This window comes from Gavia stellata, chromosome 16 (genome assembly GCF_030936135.1).
Source record: "Gavia stellata isolate bGavSte3 chromosome 16, bGavSte3.hap2, whole genome shotgun sequence".
In the NCBI taxonomy this organism is placed as follows: Eukaryota; Metazoa; Chordata; class Aves; order Gaviiformes; family Gaviidae; genus Gavia; species Gavia stellata.
This window is the reverse complement of record NC_082609.1, coordinates 8,287,283-8,308,437: the sequence shown is the minus strand read 5'-3', so window position 1 is coordinate 8,308,437 and position 21,155 is coordinate 8,287,283. Positions and strand designations below refer to the sequence as shown.

At 57.2% G+C, this 21,155-nt stretch overlaps 1 protein-coding gene and 2 long non-coding RNA genes across 5 annotated transcripts; 2 read left to right on the top strand and 1 right to left on the bottom strand.

Annotated features, from left to right (window-relative positions):
- Positions 1-1,126: 1,126 nt before the first annotated feature.
- On the top strand, positions 1,127-4,457 carry LOC132318357 (uncharacterized). The gene is made up of 3 exons (XR_009484321.1): positions 1,127-1,178; positions 2,969-3,183; positions 3,630-4,457. It is a non-coding gene; the product is annotated as an uncharacterized LOC132318357 (long non-coding RNA).
- A 51-nt stretch (positions 4,458-4,508) lies between these two features.
- LOC132318356 (uncharacterized) lies at positions 4,509-10,638 on the bottom strand. Of its 2 annotated transcripts, XR_009484320.1 has the most exons (4): positions 10,455-10,638; positions 9,565-9,626; positions 8,286-8,467; positions 4,509-6,906 (listed from the first exon to the last, which is right to left on the bottom strand). It is a non-coding gene; the product is annotated as an uncharacterized LOC132318356 (long non-coding RNA). The 2 variants fall into 2 exon arrangements; XR_009484319.1 differs by lacking the exon at positions 10,455-10,638 and having other exon boundaries at positions 9,565-9,835.
- A 1,611-nt stretch (positions 10,639-12,249) lies between these two features.
- Positions 12,250-13,989, top strand: HAND1 (heart and neural crest derivatives expressed 1). Of its 2 annotated transcripts, none has more exons than XM_059825445.1 (2): positions 12,250-12,781; positions 13,334-13,989. In XM_059825445.1, the coding sequence occupies exons 1-2, from the start codon at positions 12,278-12,280 to the stop codon at positions 13,430-13,432; spliced, it is 603 nt and encodes a 200-aa protein (XP_059681428.1). In that variant the 5' UTR covers positions 12,250-12,277; the 3' UTR covers positions 13,433-13,989. The 2 variants fall into 2 exon arrangements, with proteins under 2 accessions (XP_059681428.1, XP_059681427.1); XM_059825444.1 differs by having other exon boundaries at positions 13,331-13,989.
- Positions 13,990-21,155: the final 7,166 nt, after the last annotated feature.

Genomic DNA, 21,155 nt, shown 5'->3' with positions numbered 1-21,155 from the left:
AACGGGAAACCTGTTACCAGTAGCATGGTACCACCCAAGGGCATGTATCCCAAAGGAAGGCAGCCGACTCCTTCATCGCTGCACCGAGGATGACTCGCTCCTGCTGCACAGCCGAAGGGTCTCTGTCCTCGCGGTGACCAGCCATCCCTTTGGCTCCTTATCTCCATCTCTCTGCCCCCCCAAACACGTATCCCTGCCATTACAGCGATGAGCTCTCGCCAGGCAGGGACGGGGATGCCACGGTCAGGACAGAGTATTTCCCAGCACCCAGGGTTCCTGCATGCAGCTTCACACTTACATGGGTAATGAGAGGAGGCACCTGATTTACTTTTATGTTTTAACCCTGAATGTCTGATTATCACATCAAATACCTACAAGAGAGCCCCCTCCTCAGCATTAGAGACCTGCTGCGCGTGGTGTGGGCATGAGCACGTCATGGCTGGCTGCTCCCCATTATCACCACACTGTCACAACCAGCGCTTCCCTGCCTGTGCTGCCTGCAGGAACATGGGGCCATGCTGGGACGTGGTTGTACGTGCTTCCTCCACCACCATGGACATCCCAGACCCTACAAGCCCCAGCCCTTACCACGACACTGCAGGGTCCCAGAAGTGCACCCAGCTGTGGGGCCATCCCTGCCACTGGCTGGGCACCCCAAGAGTCCTTACAGAAACAGTGAGACAGGGCAGGGAGGATGGTAAAAAAAGTCTGCTCCAGACTCATGAGTTTTGGAGACTTTTTAAAGCAAAATTCCTTTCCTTAGGACGCTCCAGCAAAGTGCAGGATCCTGCTGGTAGGCGACTCTTGCACTCCTCAGCCCTCTGTTTAGGAAAAATAAATAGGAAAGAATCCAGCAGCGGCGCTTTCCTCCTGCTGCACGAGATGGATCGGCGCTCACCACCGCAGGAAAACTGTCCCACCGTGATCTAACCCAGCACTTTGTCCTGAAATGCTCTGCTACGGCTAAATAAATGACTCCTCTGGCGGAGGGTGACACATTCCAGCCCCAGACAGTGACACTGACAGATGCAATCAGCGGGCAAGGTTTAATGGGAACATGGCGCTGGTGGAGCCGGCAACGGGAAATTTATGAGGGATTTGGGAGAGGAAGAGGGAAACCAACCACGTTTGCGGGAAGGAAGAAGGTCCTGACAGGGCAGCGGCCAAGCCGTGGCACGGTAGTATTTATTGTGGGCGATTCAGTGGCAGGGGCCTGGCTGCGGGGAGGGTACCGCAGCGTGGAGGTGCAAAAAAGGGTTCCTGGCTCTTTGTAACCCATGAGAGAGCAATTGGGAGGTGATGTTGTGGCCATCTCGTGCATGGGAAATGATTAGCCCTGTGGTCCCACCACCGCTCCCGAATTGTGAAACACCTATCCCGCCACCGAGCACGCACAGAGCTGCTTTTTCAGAGCAGCAATGTTGCATCCCGCCCGGGTTTGAGCAGGCTCAAAGTCTCCCAGGTCAGTGCCGTGCATCCAGCCACAAGCCCCGAGCCACATCTAGCAGGTGACTTGGGTTTGTACAGCCCAGCACTGAGCACCAACCCACCGATGGGATCTTGCTCACCACCCAAGCTCCCAATTTCTGCCAAAGCACTAAGGCGAGGGAGGCTTTGGACAAATATACTCCGGGTTTTCCTCCCCCGCCCTTCCCCTGCATCCCTGCCGGTGCGGGGCAGAGGGGCTGTATCAGTCTGCATCTCACCTGAGTCAGCCCGGCACCAGCCGCCATGGCCCGAGATATCAGCAAGTGCCTCGACCACAGGGCTCTGGGGGGACAACTAGAGAGGAGACAGCTCCTGCCTGCACCCGGCTGCCTTCCCACACCGCAGGGCAGGGCTCAGGGGCTGCCGGAGCCTGCCAGGACGCTCAGGGGGCTGCACTGCTTTGGGGTATTTCCCCGCAGCGAGGTGAGGAGGGCACCCCTGCCTTGGCTCCCGCAGCCAGTCCCCTCCACCAAGGCGCTGCAGAGGAGGCAGGAGAGGGGAGGAAAAAAAAAAAAGTCTCACTGCTGTAGGGAGATTTACGGGGCTCGTTATCAGCACAGGAAGAGCGGAGCTTAGGGGCAAATGGGAGATGCTTTGCCTATTGCGGTATTTTTTCCTACCGTGCTCTGAGCCTGCCGGCTCGCGCGGCACAGGCAGGCGGCACGCTCAGCTCCGCTCATGCCAGCAAGCTTCGCATGAGCCCCTTCGCCTCCAGCTCTCTGCTCGCCGCGGCAAAGGCTGCTCAGAGCCCAGAGCAACCACGTTCGTTAAAAAAAGCGCTTTGTGTTCAGGTGCCGTTGTCCGTAAGCCCAGTAGTGTGGCCAAACGCTGCAGCCCAGCTCGCCCGGTCGGGGCTGCTCTCCGCATCCAGCACGCTTGGGTGTCAGCAGCTGCTTTTAACTGGGACCGTGGTTTGTAACCACAGCTGGGACCAAGAGATGGGTGGTTATGTGGCTTTTGTGAGTCTTCCCTGTCCCACTGCCCACCTGCAGCTTGCACCAGCCTCACCACACTACCCCTGGGTCAGATCCTGGGGCTTATTCCCAGGAGATCTCAAGGCTGTGGCCAGCTTGGAAATGAGAATTTTTCTCCTGGCAAGACGGGATGCTACCCGAGGGTCAAACTTTGTGCTTATTTGAACCCCCTGCAAATACTTGGGGAGCACAAGCGTGTTGGGGAGCTGGTGAGTTACAGGGGGTACATTCACTCACTATGAACAGATGTGCAAGAGAGGGGTAGAAATGACTTCCTCGTCCCCTGTGCTAAATAATAACATCCATACAAAGAAAAACAAGGTCTGAGCGAGGGAAATGCACCCGCAAAGGCCTTTATCTGGCAGAATCGGAGAAAGATCAGCTGCAGCGCGGGAAGCAAGCGCACTGCACACAGGAGACCCAGCCCATCTAGGGTTTCGGCTCTGGTTAATGACACTGCAAATTAAGCCTGTCATCTTTAGACATGATGTTTCTTGTCGTTTCAGATCAAGAAAACAACAACCAGTCTCCAAAACTGTGGTTTCATAGTGGCGTGCCCCCTTCTCCCCCCCATCCCCTCCCAAGGAAAGGGGGGGGTGCACTGGCCCTTGGGGCCGTGGGGACGCTGCACCGGGCGCTCGCTGCAGAGACCCTCTGCCCTGGGATTTCAGCATCGCTTGGAGTGGATGAGGCTGAGACAGCTTCCTCCCGGAGAGCCGCGGTGAGAAGTGGTGCCCATCCAGAAGGATCCCAGTTCCCCTTATAAACTGCCAAGTTCTTGCAAATCCACTAGTAATAATTTTTGCCCAATTGCACGAGAGTCGGGCTGAGCACCTCAGCAGGGTCTCACTGGGCTGCGCTTTCTGCATAAGGGGGGCAGCTGCACATCAAAAATTCATTGCCAAAACCCTGGGATAGAAATATTTGTGCCTAAATTGCAGTCTGATGCCACTAGCAGAAAAAGCAACACCATATATATACACACACACCCCATATATATTTTTAACATATTTTAAACATATTTTTATTTATTTATATATACAAATATATATTTTATATCTATAAATAGATAATATATATAAATAGATAATGTATAAATATCATATCAGGTTTGCTGGTGTATACTGCTGGCTTAGGAATTACTGGGATTTTTTTTCTGTGCTTTAGGTGTAATATGGAGTCAGTGAAAAAAAAGGACTTTACAAAGGGCCTTGATACCTCATTGGGGAAAGGTTTTCATTTGTCCTGGGGTGAGTTTCCTCAGCTCCTGCATGGGATGGGCCCTTTGGAGAGGCCACGGGAGCACTGCGGGGCCAAACACTGGTCCAAAACCTTTCCCTGCCACAACTCACCCTCTGCAAGCCTTCATCCTCATGGAAAATACACGGTGCTGAAGTCGGAGATACTCCACCGGCCGGGACAACTGGCGGTGAAACGCTGGTGGTGGCCCTCGCCTCGCCAGCGCCCGCCGGCTTTGGCCAGCTCCTGCCAAACATCTCCGGAGCTGCTCCGTCACCAGTGCCGGCGGGCAGGTTCCACTGCGCTTCCCTGGGAGCTTTTGGATTTATGGTGTAAAACAAACTTCTTTCTTTGTCCAAATGAGATGCTTCCTGCAGAAATAGCTATTTTGGGTTGGGTTTTTTTATTTTAATGGCTTCTCAAAGGGCAAAACTGGCTCACACGAAGCTGCTCCAAATGTTTCCAAGCAAAGTTTAAGAGAAAACTGGAGTTTCGCTTAAGCGTGTTTTAATAGGGAAGGCTTGTTTTTCCTTCATGTTCACTGCTCTTCTTGGAAAACAGAGCCAAGAGCAGAAATGTCTTCAGCTCAAAGCAAACTATTTTGTTTCAGTTTTGAGAACTGGGGAGGGATCAACATTTTTACAGGAGAAATTTTTTCCTTCCAATAAGCTCCATTTCAAACATTTTTTTTTCTCCAGAGCATGTTAGGAAGAGTCGCGTGTTGACATACAATAAATAAAGTTGTTATTCTCTGCAGGTCTGGATTCACTTTTCACAGCATGTCCCCACCCTGTGACCCCCCCCAAAAGCAATGCAACACCACAGACCACACTGACATGGGACACCGGGGCCTTTCCCCCCACTCCGCAACATCCCCGCTGTGCCCCTACCCTCATGGGTGCCCTGGAGGCATTGGCACAGCTGCACCAGGTGCTGTGTCCCAGCTCAGGGGGGGGATAACAAGCCTTGGGGAGGCAAAGGGCTGGCAAAGTGCCACCCTGAACCCAAAACCCGAGGCTGCCTGGAACTTGGGGAGCGGGACGGCTCGGCTTTGAAGATTTCATCAAAAAGACGTTTTCTCGCCCCAAATCACCTGCACTCGGAGTGCTTCGCTGCCGGATAAAAGGACAGAGCGGAGGGTGGCAGGTACAGGGGGGTGTCCCCCAGCGCGGCGTGGGGCTGGCAGCTCTGCAATGCGTTTGCGATTGTGTATTTCGGGAGCACATTCCAGAGCCGGCGGACGGGCCGGTGCTGGGACAGCGGCAGCTCCCATTGAAGAGCTGGGTGGCTCAACCACCCCTCCCAGCCCATGCCATTCCCCCCATACAGCATGGTCTTGCACGGGCTGTGCTTATAAAAGCCGGTGTGATGAGGCAGAGGGCTGGATACGACCTGCAGCCGGCAGCAACTTTGCGTGTGAAAATGTTTTTAGCTAAAGAAACAGCTGCCTTATGGATCTCCAGATTCCCCTTCTTCTCCCTGTTTTTTTTTTGGGGGGCCATAAAGCAAAACCCAAGGAAACAACACAAATAACTGATCCCTAGCTCCCTGTCATCTCCTCTCCCCAAAACTTGCATCCTAAAAAGGAAAATATTTGCAGCCCCGGTCTGATGCCAGCTGCACTCCTGCTTCTGCCACCTCCCATTTATAAAACAGGGGAAAAAAGGGTGGAAAAAAGCACTAAAATGGTTTAAAACCCCCAGCCCCCAAATAATTTTCAGTTGCAAAAAAGTTGTAACAGACGCTTGTTATTTTTTAAAACCATCTCAATCTGCAGAAAACGAACCCAAGCTTGAAAACACCATCTTGCAACTCTCGCCGTAACCTGACGGCCGGCTGGGTGGCTGCACGGACCTCTCGGGATGTGGCAGGGGGAACTGGGGGAAAACCAGCCCCTCTGCTGCCCTGGGAGTGGAGCAGCAACTCCTGAACCCAGGGAGAGAGAAGCCCTGGGATTTTGGGAGAACTGAGGATAACCAGAATAAGGCACCACTAATTGTCCTTATCCCCCTACCCTGGCAGCGCTGGGAAGGCACAGCCGGACCTGGCACGAGGCACTGTGCGATGAGAACTGGAACTGCCCCGAAAAACTTACAGACAAAATGAGTTAAAAACCCCAGGTGGATCTGCATGGAGAGGAGGGTGGGAAGTACGGATACTGGGACATGGTTCCACCTCAGGGAAACATGGGCAGGATGCTGCTCCCCGGCTCTGGCTGCTCCCCGGTGCCAGCACACCCCACTGAGCCTGTGGCACAGCACCGCCACGTTAGAGCATCCCAACCTATTTTGGTAGCCTGGGACACTGTCACCAGCCTTCCACTGCAAAGCCAATTACCTGCAGTGTTACGCAAACATGGTGCAAGCTAGGAGGAGCACCCAATGCCCAACCAACAAGCCAGGTCAGTCCCTGCACAAGGCGCGGTGCCGACGGGACAGGAGGGAAGACCCTCTTCCAAGGAAGGCTGGATGGCGGCGTGACCAGGGACCAGGGGAATCCCTCATGCACGTGGGGCATCATGGTACTTGGGGTACCTGGGGTGGGAAGGGCACCGAGCTCAAACCATGACTCCTCCTGCTGAACATTGCAAAGCAAGAGCTAATGGAGCAAAAGGTGTGAAGACAAGTCCCCGCGGTGGCACCACCGGGACCGGAGGGAAAGCAGAGGGAGAGGGAGAAAGACACATCTCATGTCATGACCCACCTCCCTTTTCCCCACTGGCACGTATGAGATAACCCAAACCTACAACCACGTCCCAACAAGGGGAAAGTTGGCAGCAGGGAGCCCAGCTCTACCCCATCCAGATCCAGCAGTTTGTCTCCAGCCGTGTCCCAAACCAGATGCTTTAGATGAAGACGCCAGGAGCAGCCTTAATAAGCGCTTATGCAATCCTTCTTGTGCGGAGGAAACGTCTTTCCCAATCCCCAGCCACTAGCAGCTGGCTGATGCCCTGGAGCAGGACATTTTAGAGCCCTTGTAAATTTGCTTCAGGAGTGGAAAGTGGACGGAGGAGGGGAAGGTACTGGTTTTCATCAGGGACCTGCATCAGCCGGGAGCTCTTTTCCGCTTCTCCCCACGGGCGGGGACCCAAACCCTGCCCAAGCCAGGGGATCGGGGACAGGGGGATGATGGTGGCACCTCCTGCCTCGGGGTTGGCATGTGGTCTCCGGGGCTTCGGGGGTCAGTGTTGGTCTCAGCAGGGAATCTGAGTGGGGAAAGAAGAGGATTTAGGGCAGAAGCATCACTCCTGCTTCAGTGCAAAAGTTTCTTCTGGATTAAGACAGGTCAGCCAGGGAGCAACTGGACCAGCTCTCCGTGCACGTGGGTCACCTGGGCTGCCAGTCGGAGCTCATGGACTCATTTTTTAGCATCATCTCCAATTGCGTGTCCATGACGGGTAATGTAATATAAACAGAAAATTCCCTTTGTGGCAGGTAAAGCGTCCTTCCTCTGATTTCCGTGGCAATCAGATGGGGCAACAGCACTGTTTTAAGTAAGACTCAGGGCACCCACGCCAGCTTGGAGGAATGATTTTGGGGCTGGGTCCAGCGGTGAGCTGCGAGGCTGCCGTTACCTTCCCTCTGCCTATTGTTTGCACCCAAACCTAATTGCAAATTGACATGAGCCGTCTTTGGGGAGCGGCTGCTCCGCTCTGCTCCGTCAGCACAATGAGCCGTTGTTGATACGGCCGCAGCAATTTTCCAGGTTAATTTATGGCCGCCACACCCCATTAGCGGCAATAAATGTGGAGCCCAGTTTTGCCGAAATTGTGAGTTACGATTTTTCAAATAAATACATTTTCCTATAAAACAGCGCTCTGTTTAGTTTGAATGTTCCTCACAGACACATCCATCTACATAAAATACACAGGAGAGGAAGCTGAGCTGTGACTTTGCTCTGATGACATAAAAACTTTTGTAAACACAATGTCATTTACAGTACGAGCAAGGAGAGAGGACAAAAAAATAAACAATGAGTGCCTGGCGCATCCCTTCAGGAGCACATGGAAAATTTAATAATCTTTTTTCCATAAAGCTTTGTTTTCCTTTTGATTTATCCAGACAGGGCAGTGGCTGCTTGGCCATAAATAGATTGTATTTCTTGAGAGGCAATGGTTGCAGTCATCCTTTATGTTGCTGGAGGAGCAGCGCGGGAGGTGTGTGTACAGAGAAGATGCCGCGGATTGCTGCTGAGAACAGGAGCATCCTGTTCTGCCACAGCGGACACCGCCACAGCGGGTGCCCCGCTCACCCCAAATTCCTCCTGCTCCTTTGGTGGGGCTTTGACAGCTTGAACCCCACTTGGGCTTGTGTGTGTGATGTTGTAGGATCAAGCAGCCCAGTGACATAGCCTGGGGGACGCGGGCAGCGTGTGGGCGCAGGAGTGCCCGAGCACCAGCACGCATGAGCTCCCCAGTGCCCCAACGCTCCCCCCGCACCTACAAGACCTATGCTGGCGCAGCAAGACGTGTGGCAAACCCTCCCGGGGAGGAGGGATGCCCCAAGTGGGCTTTCGCAGCCGTGGCACTCGTAGCCCAGCCTTGGCCATGACCGCGGGGCTGGGGTCATTGCCAATCAAACTGACCTGATTTCATTCACTTCTGCAGGTTCTCTCACTCCTCACATCACCGGGAGGAAAATAATCCCCCCAGAGCAGCAACACGCATGCAGCCAGCCTGATGCACCTCTCCTTGAAGCAGACTCTGCTCGTGCCTCAGTTTCCCAAGGCTTTTCGCAACCATTCCCTCCAGGCCTCCAGGAACAGAACTGCTAGGAAGGTGCTGAGTGATTATTATTGCATTATTTCAGGCGAGTGCTATAAATACCCAGGGGCACCTTTAGACACAACCCAGCTGCCCAGGGGAGCTGGCTCAGCCCTGCGCTGTCGGCAGCTGTCGGAGGGGGGGATCGAAGGAAGCGACTGGGTGCAGAGGTACCTCGGGGCACAACCTGATGGGGGGACACGGTGGGGGGCTGCAGGGTGTTGGGTCTGGGACCGTCCCGGCTGCACCCCGGGGCTGCGGTGGAGCCCGGGGCAGGGGGGATGCGGGAGCAGGAGGGTGCCGGGATGCTAGCAGGGAAGACAAGGGGAATATTTTACGGGGCTGCAATATAAACAGAGCTGGAGCAGAGCCCCTTTTTATGGAGTCCCTGTCCTGCCAGGGCATCTGCCAAGGCCCTGATTTACGCTCCTATTTAGATAAGGGAGACGGAGGGGGGGTAGAGCTGGCGTCAAAGTCACAGGACACCCCGGGCTGCCGCTGGCTGGGTGCTGATAAGGAGGTGGCCGAGGGGCCAGGACCAAAACTGCAGCCCCGTCCCAGGGCAGGGGATGGGTGTGGAGCTGGGTGGCTCCTGCTGGGGTTGGGGTGCTGGGGGCTGCGGAGACCCAGGATAACCTCACTCCCCACCCCAACAAGCAGCACCAGCCCCCCTTCACCATCGCCCGGCCATGAAGGCAGGAAATCTTTCTCTGGGAAGGATTTGAAGGAAAACAGGTGGAGAGAAACGTGGTTCCGCCCGCCATGCCAGCCATAAATCGCCTAATCCGAACAGCTCGGCGTTTCCCCCCTGTGCGAGCAGGGAGACGTGAAATTAAAGAAACTCGCCAAAAGTTTGAGAAGTGCTAAATTTGGATGCCATGACAAAGGCAGTCTGGTTTGATTTAGAAGGTGTCGGCGTGAAAAGGGCTCCGGTTTTATTATTTTATTAAAACACGAAAGATTAGAACAATTTTCCAAAGGAAAATCAACCCGCCGGTCCTACTATTTGCTCAGCTGAGCACTTCCAAAGTGCGCAGGGTCCAGGGACCTCCGGCGGGGGGGGATAAAGCAAGATAACGCCCAGGCTCGGGCTGGTCTTACCTGGCTCCGCGGCCGGAGGCTGGAGGTGGCTCTGGTGCATGGCTCGAGGCGACGGCACTGAGCTGGACAAGGCTGTGAGTGGCCTGTGCAATACCAGGCTATGGGGATGGAAAGCTTTTTTTTTTTGGGGGGGCGGTTTCTAGGGCTGGGGTTGGGTGGCACAGACCCCAGCCTGGAGGTTTGCTGGATCAAGGCTTTAATTGGGTTGGGGAGAGGCTCAGTGAAGAGCCTGGCTGGTTTGTAAGAGGGTGCAGGGCGTTGCAAGTGATGCTGTGATGGCATGGGGGGGGGGGCGGGGGGCAAGGCATGAAGCGGGACCCCTGCCCCCTCTCCCAGGCGGGCACTGGCCCCCACCGGCTCCAAGCCGGGCTCAGAGATCCCACCCAGCCCCGGGTGTTTTGGAGGAAATCAGGGACACGACGCCCTACCCAAGGCCTGACTCTAACAGGAGAGTAATCACTAGCAAATGTTTGCAGGGCGCTTGTTTAAAGGGGGTGGGGAAGGGGGGGCTTTGCAGCAGCTAAGAACAAAGCCGGGGGGAGCAAAACGGGGCAGATCCGGTACGGCAGTCCCCCACCCCGCTACCAGGGCGCAGCAGAACTGGAGACCCGCTTGCACCCTGCCCCGGCCCCCCCCCGGTCTCTTGCCTTTGCAACTCGCCTTGTAACAACTAACGATGGAAAATCCGAGGCATTTAAGTGGCTCCCGAATCCGCCCGGGAACCGTGATTGAGAGAAGTCAAATAAAATTTGTCATCTTTAAAATGCAGGAGGACGTTAATGGTGTGTTAGCCCGGATGATTAATACAAGCGCCTGCAAACAACCCTCCAACGTTTCCACCCTCCGCTGCAAGATGAATCGCTGGAAAGCGCCGTTAATCGCTAACATACCTTGGGCCCAAAGCCCCTTCCTGCCCCGCCGCGCTGTGATCGCCACCGCCGTGCCCAGGCTGTCCTCACTGGGAGTAACTGGAGCAAGAGCAGAGGTCGGCCCCAATGTCACCCGGCCGGGCTGGCGGCGAAGCGCGGGGTCTGGGAGCCATCGCTCTGGGGATCTGTCTCCCGTGGGTGCAGAGGCGAGCGGGACACGCTGTCCACTGCAGGGCCCCATGCTGGGCTTGGGTTTGGGGGCTGCGATGAAGTACAAGATCCCAGCCCCAACGAGAGCCGCCCCCCGCCCCCCCAGCCCTTTTGTGGCCAGGCTGGGACCGGGAAACGCAGGGCAGGTCCCCACTGTTTGTGTGTATGGATGGCATAATTTTTATATATTTATATGTATGTGTGTGCAGTGTCTGTGCATGGATGTACAGCATTTGTGTGTGTGTGTATGCAACGCATGCAATGTATATCTCCATATATACAGTATGTGTGTGCAGCACGTGTGTGTATGTAAAATATATATGGTGGCATTGTGTGTGTAGCATATGCGTGCTGCCAGTGTGTGTATGTAACATATATGGGTGCAGTTAAGTGCATGTGTGTAACCTATTTGTGATGCGTGTGTGTACAGCACAGATACGTGTGTGGTGTATGCAGCATCTGTACGTTTGTGATATGTATAGGCAACATGTCCAGCATATCTATGTGAGCAGCATATGTGTGCGGTGCAACCGCGTGCGGGTGCAGCATACCTCTGCGTGTGCAGCTTATGTCTGTGCAACGCATGTGTGCGCTGTACATGCATGCAGCGCGCCTGAAGGCGTGCAGCACACATCCGTGTCCAGCGTGCATTTGTGCAACGCACGTGTGCGCCCAAAGCACGCGTGGGCAACGTGCCCCATGTGCAGGGAGCCCCCGTGCCACCACCGCCGCCCCCGCCATGCCCAGCCTCCCTCCAGTGCCTTCTCCTCCTCCTCTCCCGCACCCCCCAGCTCCCTCGGCGGGGGCTGCCCGTGCCCCGGCTGCGGCACCGAGCACCCAACACCGCCCGGCCGGCCCCGCCGCCTCCCCGCGCTCCGCTCCCACGGGGCCGAGCCCTCCCCGCGTGGGGACGGGAGGCGCTGGCCCCGGGGCCGGGCGCTCCCCCCGCCAGGGACTCCGGCTCTTGGGAAGCAGAAAGCCGCCGGGTCACTGCGGCCCCGGAGCGCCCGCACGGCCCGGCCCGGCCGTCGGGGCTCCGGGCACCCGCGGCTCCCCCGCACCCGCTGCCGCCCCTCGTCCCCCCCGCCGGGCGCGGTGGGTCTCCGTGGGGGCTCGGACACCCCCCAACCGGGAGCGGGGAAGCGGAGGGGATCGAAGCGCGACGGGGCGGGGCTGGGGTCCCCCCCTCGGGTCCCTCCTCACCCCCTTCTCCCTGCGAGCAAGGAGCGAGCGGGAGGCGAGAGCAAACAGCGGAGGTGTGAGCCCAAATAAACCGAGTCAACAGCGCGGCGCACGCCCCCTCCGCCGCCCCGCTCCCCCCGGGGCCCCCGAGCATCCTCCCCTGCCCATTGGCTCCGCAGCGGGGGGGGCCCCGGCCCTATATAAAGGCAGGGTTGGGAGGCTCCAGAAGGGGTTAAAAAAAAAACCAACCCAACCAACAAACGCAAAACCCCAAACCCCAACCGCACCAACCCAAACCCCAAAGCCAGCCACCACCATCGCAGCCCCACGCCGGAGCCGCGCTCCCCGCCGCCGCTGCCTGCCGCGCCCGCCCGGCCGGGAGCGCTTCCCGGGCGGCCGCCGCGGCCATGGTGCGCTGCTGAGCGCGGCCCCCGGGGCCAGCGGGGCGGACCATGAACCTGGTGGGGGGCTACCAGCACCACCACCACCACCATCACCACCACATGCTGCACGACCCCTTCCTCTTCGGGCCGGCGGCGCGGTGCCACCAGGAGCGCGCCTACTTCCCCGGCTGGGTGCTCAACCCCGCCGAGGTGACCCCCGAGCTCGCCGGGCAAAGCCCTAGCTACGGCCCCGCCGAGTACGGCCCGGCCGGCCAGGGGCGGCTGGAGGCTCTCAGCGGCCGCCTGGGCCGGCGGAAAGGGGTCGGGGGACCCAAGAAAGAGCGACGGAGGACGGAGAGCATCAACAGCGCCTTCGCCGAGCTCCGCGAGTGCATCCCCAACGTGCCCGCCGACACCAAGCTCTCCAAGATCAAGACCCTGCGCCTGGCCACCAGCTACATCGCCTACCTGATGGAGGTGCTGGCCAAGGACAGCCAGCCCGGGGACACCGAGGGCTTCAAAGCCGAGCTCAAGAAGGCCGACGGCAGGGAGAACAAGAGGAAACGGGAGACGGTAAGAGGCGGGCCGGGACCCCGCTGCCCCGCTCGCACCGGGCGGGGAAAGCCCCGGGGCTGGGGGGAAAAAAAACCCACCCAACCCTTCTCGGCGCCGCTAGAGCCTTTTTTTCCCAGCCGAAAAATAAAAAAACCACCCGTGGGGGGCACCTCGGCGGAGAAAAGCCCGTCCCGACTTGCCCAGCGGGCTCCCGACGGGCCGGGCGGGCTCCCGGGCGCTCTCCCCGAGGGATAACCCCCGGCACCGGCCGCGGCGGAGCCTCCCGCCCCTTCGCCCTTCCCTTCTCCCGGCCGCTTTCCCAGGACGAGCGGGTGCGTTTCCGAGCAAGGACGGCCGCTTGTCCCCGTGCTGCAGCGGGCGGGGTGAGGGGGGGGAACCCCAAAAAACCCTCCTTATCCTCGGACTGACAAAAGCCGCTGGCAGCCGCGGGGCTCCCCTGCAGCCCCGAGGCGGGCGCAAGGTGCGGGCGGGGCGGCCCGGGACCTCCGCTCCGCTCCGCTCCTGACCGCTCCTTTCTCCCCCCTCTCCCCGTCTCCTCTCCCGCAGCAGCCCGAGGTCTACTCGCAGCCTTTGGGCCACGGCGAGAAGAAGCTGAAGGGCCGGACGGGTTGGCCCCAGCAGGTCTGGGCTCTGGAACTGAACCCCTGAGGGCTGCCCCGCCGGCGCTCCCCGCTCGCCCCTCCATGTGCAATGTCGGAGACAGCCCGGCCCGGCCCCCGGAGCCCATCCAGGCGCAGGATGCGGGTACCCGGCCCGGCTCCCCCCCTCCCCGCCGAGACGGATGCTCCGCGGGAGACAAGCGAAGGGCGCCTTGCGGGGCCGGATCCTGCCCGCCCCGTCGGCAGCGGGGACCGGCCGGGCCATTTCCCCCCCTCGCCCCTTCCCCCGTTTGCAGTACTCGTTGCTCCTTCCCGCTGCCAGCAGCGATCGGCGGCTCCTGCCCTCCCGGGCCGGGCTGAAACGGTTTGATTCGTTTGCTGTTGTAAATACGAGCCCCCCCCGACCCCGACCCCGTCCCCGTCCCCGTCCGCTGCCTGACCGACGTGTGGCTGCGGTGAAACTACCTAGAGGTGCATTTGGGAACACTCCTGTGCCGGGTTTTCTACCTCAGATCTGCATGACCACTTCCCGAGGGACCGGGCGCGCCACACCACGTATTTAAAACGGAATAATTAAAAAAAAAATTAAATAAAATTTAAACTTTACGCAAACAGCCTCGGGTCCGACCCCTCCGCCTTCCCCTGCTCCTGAGATCGCGCTGCCGTGGCCGGGCCCCCTGCCCTCCTGCCCGCAGAGGCGAGGGGTGCTGCGGGATTAAGGACTCCCCTGAAGTCAGTGCCCTGCTGTGGGGCCGATCCACGCGAGGGAATTCCTTCCCGTGGGTCTCGGGCAGCTTCGTGGGATCCTTTGGGACTTCTTTATGCCGTGCTTGCTCACCCAGGAGCTGGCAGGGCTGAGCGAATGCGGACCCGCAGTCTGCCCCGGGGCACAAACTCTGCCCCGGGGCACAAACTCTGCCCCTGCCCTACAGCCCCTTCTCTCCTGACCCAGGAGACCTGCAAGAGGGACTGGACTTGTGTTTGGCTTGGGGAAGGATGGCAGGATCAGGCCTTTGCAGCGTTTGGATGGCACTAGCACCGTAGAGCTGCGGAGCTCCAGTTTTACTGCTGCCACGCAGAGAATCAGGGCTCAGCTCCCCTTCCCTGCCCAGGCAGCCCCCCTGCACGGCTCTGGCACCCGCAGCACTTTCTCAGAGGGATCCCCTCTTAGGCACTGCCTCGGCCACATTTTGAAGGAGCAGCATCCCCTCGTCATCCAAACACAACGGATACCACCAGCCTCAGACACACCAACACTCATGCAGCCCAAAGTCGTCTGTGTCACCTCTCAGGCACAAATCCTTAATAATCCTTAATAATTAAAGCCAAATCCTCGTTCCTTAATTCTGTGCACACGCAGCTCTGTTACCGAAGGGTGGCATCCAACACGCGCGTGCATGGGCTCAGGGCCCGATCCTGCCTTCCCAGCCTGGCCACGCTGCTGCTCTCAGAGACACCAGGATAAACCCTGACGCTCGGCTGGCTGCTCGGGGCAAAGGAAACCAGCACGGGGAAGAGTCACGAGTTATTGTAGGGTTAATCTGAGGGCTCAGCGGGGAGCACTAAATTTTCCATTTGAAACCAAGCTTTTGCTTGCAACTAAAGGTATAGAAATAATGATGCAACATCTATAAATCGCTGACACATCGATCAATTTGTGCATGTGCAGCCGCACACACCAGAAATACACCAGCTCACCCCAGAACACCCGTGGGGAAGCAGCGTGGGTTTTATAACCAATTTGTGCATGCATACAAATACAGATGGACAGCCACACTAACACTGGGGGTATGGCCGGCATAATTAAAGCTTGCTCAATGACCAGGCTGCGTGAATCAACCTTCCCTTGCTTCGGAGCCTCTGCACGGTTGCCTTCCCAGCCCCTGATCTGTTTTCCGATCTCTTTGAACAAGGCTGAGATGAAAATTGACTGCCTGAGCGGAGCAATGCCCGCAGTGGTATTGTTTTGTTCAGGCTATAAAAAGTTTAGCATGGCACCAAGTCAATGAGTGAAGCTAGAATAGGGCTTTTCTAAAACCAAACACATTCAAGGAAAAAAAAAAAGAAAATTTACAGAAAATCAGCCCCAAATATTGTATGAAGTAGCTATGTTTCACAATCCCGTAAAGGGCTGGGTTTTTACGGGAAAGCTCCCAAGCCATCACTAACACTGTAATCCAGCGCCCCATAAATGTGTGCAGCCCCAATCCTGCTTACATGTGCCAGCCCATATCCCTGTATCCATACGGCACCAGTCGGGGCTGCACCTCAGCATTGGATGAGAGAAAGGGTTAAACAAGGACCTGGGACTTGCTCTGCTTCATAAAGGCAGGGGGGACTCTGCACAGGAGTCATGTCCTCGGCAGGCACACCAGGCTCTCTCTGGAACATCGTTTGCAGCCTGGGGACCCTCCCCTACCCCACCAAAAACCTCTGGTGGTTTTTTTCTTCTGGGTTTCCAGCTTTGCTGCTTTCTGGGAAGGGGGCACCCTGCACAGCCGGGGCGATGCTCTGCCTGCATCCGCAGGATTGTTGCTTTTCTTACCCCAAGGTTCCGGTGGTGGTACCTGCTGGCTGCAAACTTCTGGGAAAGGTGTCCCCGGCGCCAGGCTCCCTTGCTGCTTCGTGATTTTCCAAGTGAAAACGCTCTCCCTTTCCACGCCTGCACAGGGTTTCCCTGCCCAGCAAGGGGATTTTCCTACGAGATGGGCTTAGTGTTTTGGGGGAGGGTGGGTGAAAAAAAAGCACTAAACATTTCCTGTACCCCAGGGCTTCACTGCTTCCCAAAACGCACCCTTTGGAAGGGGTGTATTTGCAAGCAGTGAGCTCCGTCCCCACCTCGGCACCGCACAGGCGGCTCTGCTGCTCCAAGGCCGGGAAAGGGAGTCGATGCTGAGCTCAGCGCTGGTTCCAGCCTAGGATGGGGACACCCCCTTCACCCCCAAAGGGAGAGGAGCTGCAGGGGGGTGGGAGCCCTGCACAGGAGCAGCGTCTCTTCCTCAGGCAGCAAACCTCAGCGGCTGGGAGAGGCGTCCCGGCAGCCTCTGGCAGGCAGCAACAGGGCTCCCGGTGCCGGCTGCACCAAACCTGGGTGGAAGAAGAGTGGTTTGGCCACCAGCTTTGAATTTTTGGCCATCTGAGAGCCTAGCTCATTGGCCAGGGGAGGTGGCCCTGCACACACCTACGGCTTGACCCTGCCATGAACTTGATGCTGTTGGGAAGCAGCACGCTGCTGGCACGCAGGCTTGAATCTCCAGTTGTCCGGACAGAAGCACACGCACGCAGGGATCGCTTGGCCCCAGGGCGACATCATACGTGCTGTGTCCCCTGCCACTGGAATCCAGCCACGAGGGACGGTGGAGGGGACCCAGCCGCGCTGCTGCCTGCCCTGCCCGGCCCCTCGCTCCCCTGCCTGGCCAAGGGGGCAAGCGCTGGGGGCAAAGGGGCTGTCGGGCGCTTCCCACCCCACAATCTGCACCCCTGGGGTTTGGCGTGCAAAGAAATGTCTCCTTTTTTTTTCTCCCTTCCTGCCAAGCCCAGACCCTGCTTGTTGTTGTTGTAGGTATTTATGGGCCTGTTTATCTGATCTCGGGGGAGCCTATTCTTATCTCAGAAGCAGCAAGGGAAGGGTTACACTGGACAGCTCGGTAGACAGTATGGAGCCAAATAAAATACCAATCTGACAACAAAAAAAAAAAAGGGAAAAAAGAAAAAAAAAGGGAAAGAAACACCCAGCTTCAGCCACCCGCTCACCCAGGAGTGCAAGGGTACCTGGAGCAAACCTGCAAGGCCAGGGGAGCGTCCGATATTTCTGCACAGCTCCACTTCCCCGCTCCCTGAGCCGGATCCTGGAACGGGACCTGGCTCCGCATGCACCCGACACCACCTTCCTTGGGCAGAGGGACTCGGGCAGCAGCCCCCAGATGAGCATGGTCCAGGCTGCGGGCTGGGACCCAGCTCAGCATGTGTTGGCCCCCAAAAGAGCTGCTGGTTTCAGGCGGAGAGCACAACCCCGGGCAAGAAATGCCCAGGCACATGGCAGAGACGAGCGCGCTTTAAGGTCACTGAAAGAGGGGAAGAAAAAGAAACTTTTTAAGTTTCAGGTCAGTTGTTAGGGCAGTTCGGCCGTGATGCTGCTGCTCGCTGTTTCCTTGGGGTGAGCACCGAAGTGTCCCTGCTCGGGAGGAGAGGCACAGCCGGTTCCCAGCCCCGGCAGCCACTCGCTCAAGGTCACCCCGAAGGTCACGGCCAGAGGCAGGGCTGCTGCCTCCTGTCATGTCACGGGGCCTCTCTGGCCTGGCCCCAGCCAGGGACACAGGGCCGGGGGGGGCATGGGGCAGGAGGGAACCCCCCGGACACTACGCTGGCGGGGAGCAGCGGGGAACCCCATCTCTGCCCTGGCCTCTCTGGAACCCAAGGGTGCAGCAGGGCTGGGCCAGAGTGAGTGGGACTGGGTGGGATGGGATGGGATGGGATGGGATGGGATGGGGCTGGAAGGGATGCCTCCTCCTGCCATGCCAAGCAGGGGGGCAAGGGCAGCCCCATGCCAGGGGTCCCCCCAGTCCTTGCCCCCCTCCCCTCCCCGCACCCCACACTAATTACCCACTCTTAAGGTAGCGCCTGATAGTTCTGGCCATTTAAGGTAGCCCCAGCCCCTCGCAGTAAGGGTAATTGGGCCATAATTTGTTTTCGGTGTCAAGATGGCGTCAAAGATAAGACAAAAATCTCCAGGTTTGGGGGCCAAAGAGACAGGAGAAATCCTGACCCGGGGCCGACCTCAGAGGAATGGCCACAAGCCCCAGTGAGTAACATGGCAGGTGAAAGATTTACTGCCAGGGGAGCTTTTTGATCCTCTCCCAACACTCGGAGCCTCTCAGCCCAGTTGCTGGCTCCCAAGTCAGACTGTCTCCTGGGACTACCGCTCAGGTGGGAAGGTTTTCTGTCCAACAGAGGCCCCCTCAGCTGAAAAGTTCATGACATGCAATAGTTCTTCCTCAAATCTCCATGCATCCGGAGTCACGTGATTCTGAGACCCATTTAAAGAGAAGATGCATTTCCAATCCATAGCTGTAGAAATTATGTCCAAGCATGGGAAGACTCTGGAGCCACAAGGCAGATGAAGGCTCCAACTTTTTTTTTTCCCTCCTTTCTTTTATTTTTTAAAACAAATCCAAACTCTCTGGGTTTTCACCCCTATGGTTGTCCCTGCTTGGGTCTGCTAGCCCTGAGCTCTGCCCGGGGTATATTTCTCCATGTAGCTGCCTGTGCTGGGAGAAGACCAAGAGCCTGGGCCAACCTTCCAAGACCGTCCTTCAAACCATGGACAAACTCACCATCCACCCCACGACCCTACCTCTCCAAAGCCAACCTTCATTGCTCCACTCCATGAAGGACCTTTCCCCAGTGAGGGGTGTTGGGAGAAGTGTCTATTTATTCCTCTCACAAGACTCACGTGCTTGGTGTGGGGTTAGCAAAGTTGCTCATCGTGGCTTTCTGCAGAATGACCCATTCTTGTCCTGCTCAGAGGTGGAGCAATCCCATTAGCAAGCATCTTCTCTGGCAGCAGCAACACTTTGCTGCCAATTTCCTGCTGATCTTCTCACATGACATCTCAGCACAGCCCTCAGGGGAAGCTGGATGGTGTGGGGTGGCACAGCAGCCCACTTGCGTCCCACACAGCAGCTGGATTTAAGGTCCAGGATAGAAGTTGGCTGTGAGCTGGGTCTATCTGGTGGAGGAGCAGTGCCGTACAGCTCAGGACAGGGGGTAAAAACAGCCAGGCACTTTGCTCTGCAGCACTCCATGCCATCTCCACAGCTGTGTGATGCGGGAAAGCTCTGTCTCTTCTGGTTACTCCAAGGCTAAAGTGCAACCGCAAACCTGGAGCTGCCGCAGCTCCAGAAGCCTGCAGATCAGAGGGACCAAGGAGCCAGACGGACCTGCTGGAGCACAAGCAGGACGCGCAGGCTGGTACGAGGATATTTACCGGCGAGAAGAGAGTGAGACAGGCAGTTACCCAAGAGACTTGAGCCGAGGGACTGCAAGGTAAGAGACATGCTTGGAGCCTTGCCGATTCCTTGCGACAGATCCCCGAGGCGGGGAAGGTCCTTGCTTGCAAAATTTCCTTTTTCCTTGCTTGTTCTTTTGCATGAGGAATTCGGGTCCTGACCACCCTGAAAGACTTTACAGTAACCAGAGAAGTAGGGGAATTTATGGCGTCACTAGCGGCTGAAAGCTGAGGAATTGAGAGGAAAAGGTTTTTTTTTTTTCCTTAGACTGCAGCTACCTTGACAAAATTCTCATGGCCTGTAACTGACCTGCAGGAGCAGCCGGGGGGGTATGGGGGCCAGAGCAGGCTGGTTTAATTGCCTCAGCCGGGGAGCTCCTTCCCAAACTGAGAAGCTGGAAGGAGTTACGAGTCTGAGCTGGTGCACAAAGCTTGAGTCAACCACAACTCCCTCCTCTGCTCACCTTCACTATTCAGTTTCCACTACTTTGGTCCTGTGTCTGATGGAGAGTAGAAGGGCAGGCTTTGCGCTGAAGCTCATCAGCTTGCCTCGAACTTGAGTCTGGCTGCTGTGTGCAACAACTCACCCTACAAAACCTCCAGGAACCAAGCCAGCTGCTTAGGGCTAAGCCCACGCAATTCCACACCCAGTGCTCTTTTAGGCTCCTATTTCTAGGAACGTGGCATAAAGAGGTGGGAAGGCCCTTGGGGAGATACCTTTGTTGGCCTGCTTTGGGGACATGAAGGACTTGGAGCAGATGCGCAGCAGGGAGGAGTGGGGAAAACAGGATCAGGAAAAGGAGAGAAGGGAGGAGGACAACGAATAGCCTGGTGAGGGACAGCAGCTCCCTGGCACTGTAGTTTGCGCTAGTCTAATAAGAAAAACTCTGTCTATACCCAGTGCTATCACTGCACCAATGAAGAGCCTTCAACCTGCTTTTTATCCCCACGAAAAGAGAGACAAAGAGGGCTGAGATGAGTCGAGGCCAGCAGTAGCTCACCAAGGGCTCCACTTTTTACATGAGCTTCGAGGTTTATGGCCAGTAAACCAGTGGAAATTTCAGGAAGAAATTAAACAACTTGGTTCTGTTCGAAAGGCGGCTGTGGAAGGATGAGAACATCAACCTGCAGGGTACAGGGATCCTTCCAGGGCAGACTGGATAGGGAAGAGCTGAACAGTCCTGTTTTGGGGGACCGACAGGGATCCTGGTTGCCCTTTGTGGTTGGGCAGAGCTGGGAAGGTGCCGGGCTATTTCCCCCACATCTCTGTGCAGAGGGGCTGGATGTGGCGCCTGCCTTTCCCACCCCAGCCCAACGAAGGGCCTGCAATTTGGACGGCAAGCCACCAAACAGGAGATCAGATTGCGCAGGGCTGCCTGCCAGGCCGTGGCTGCCGGCCTGCCGTCTGCTCAACAGGCGCAGGAGCTGGCGAAAACTCAGACACCAAACTGAGCTACGAACGAGCTGGCTCCAGGACCACTGGATACAACCCACCTCCTTCGCTTTTCTAAAGACGGACTTGCCCACACAGGCGTCAGGACCAGGAAGAGACAGAGGCAACGCTTACACACCTCTTGGACTTGGAGCCTCCTCTCTGCTTTGGGGTCACAACCTGGGTTAGCGAGCTTGCTAATGCGGTGCCCATCATTGTGCTCTCTGGTCCCTGGCAGTCCATACATGTGGTCGGAGAAGCAGCAGAGCCATCTCAGTGACCTGACACTTCCCTCTTCCCCTGTCTTGCAGTCTCTGCTCTTCCACACATGGT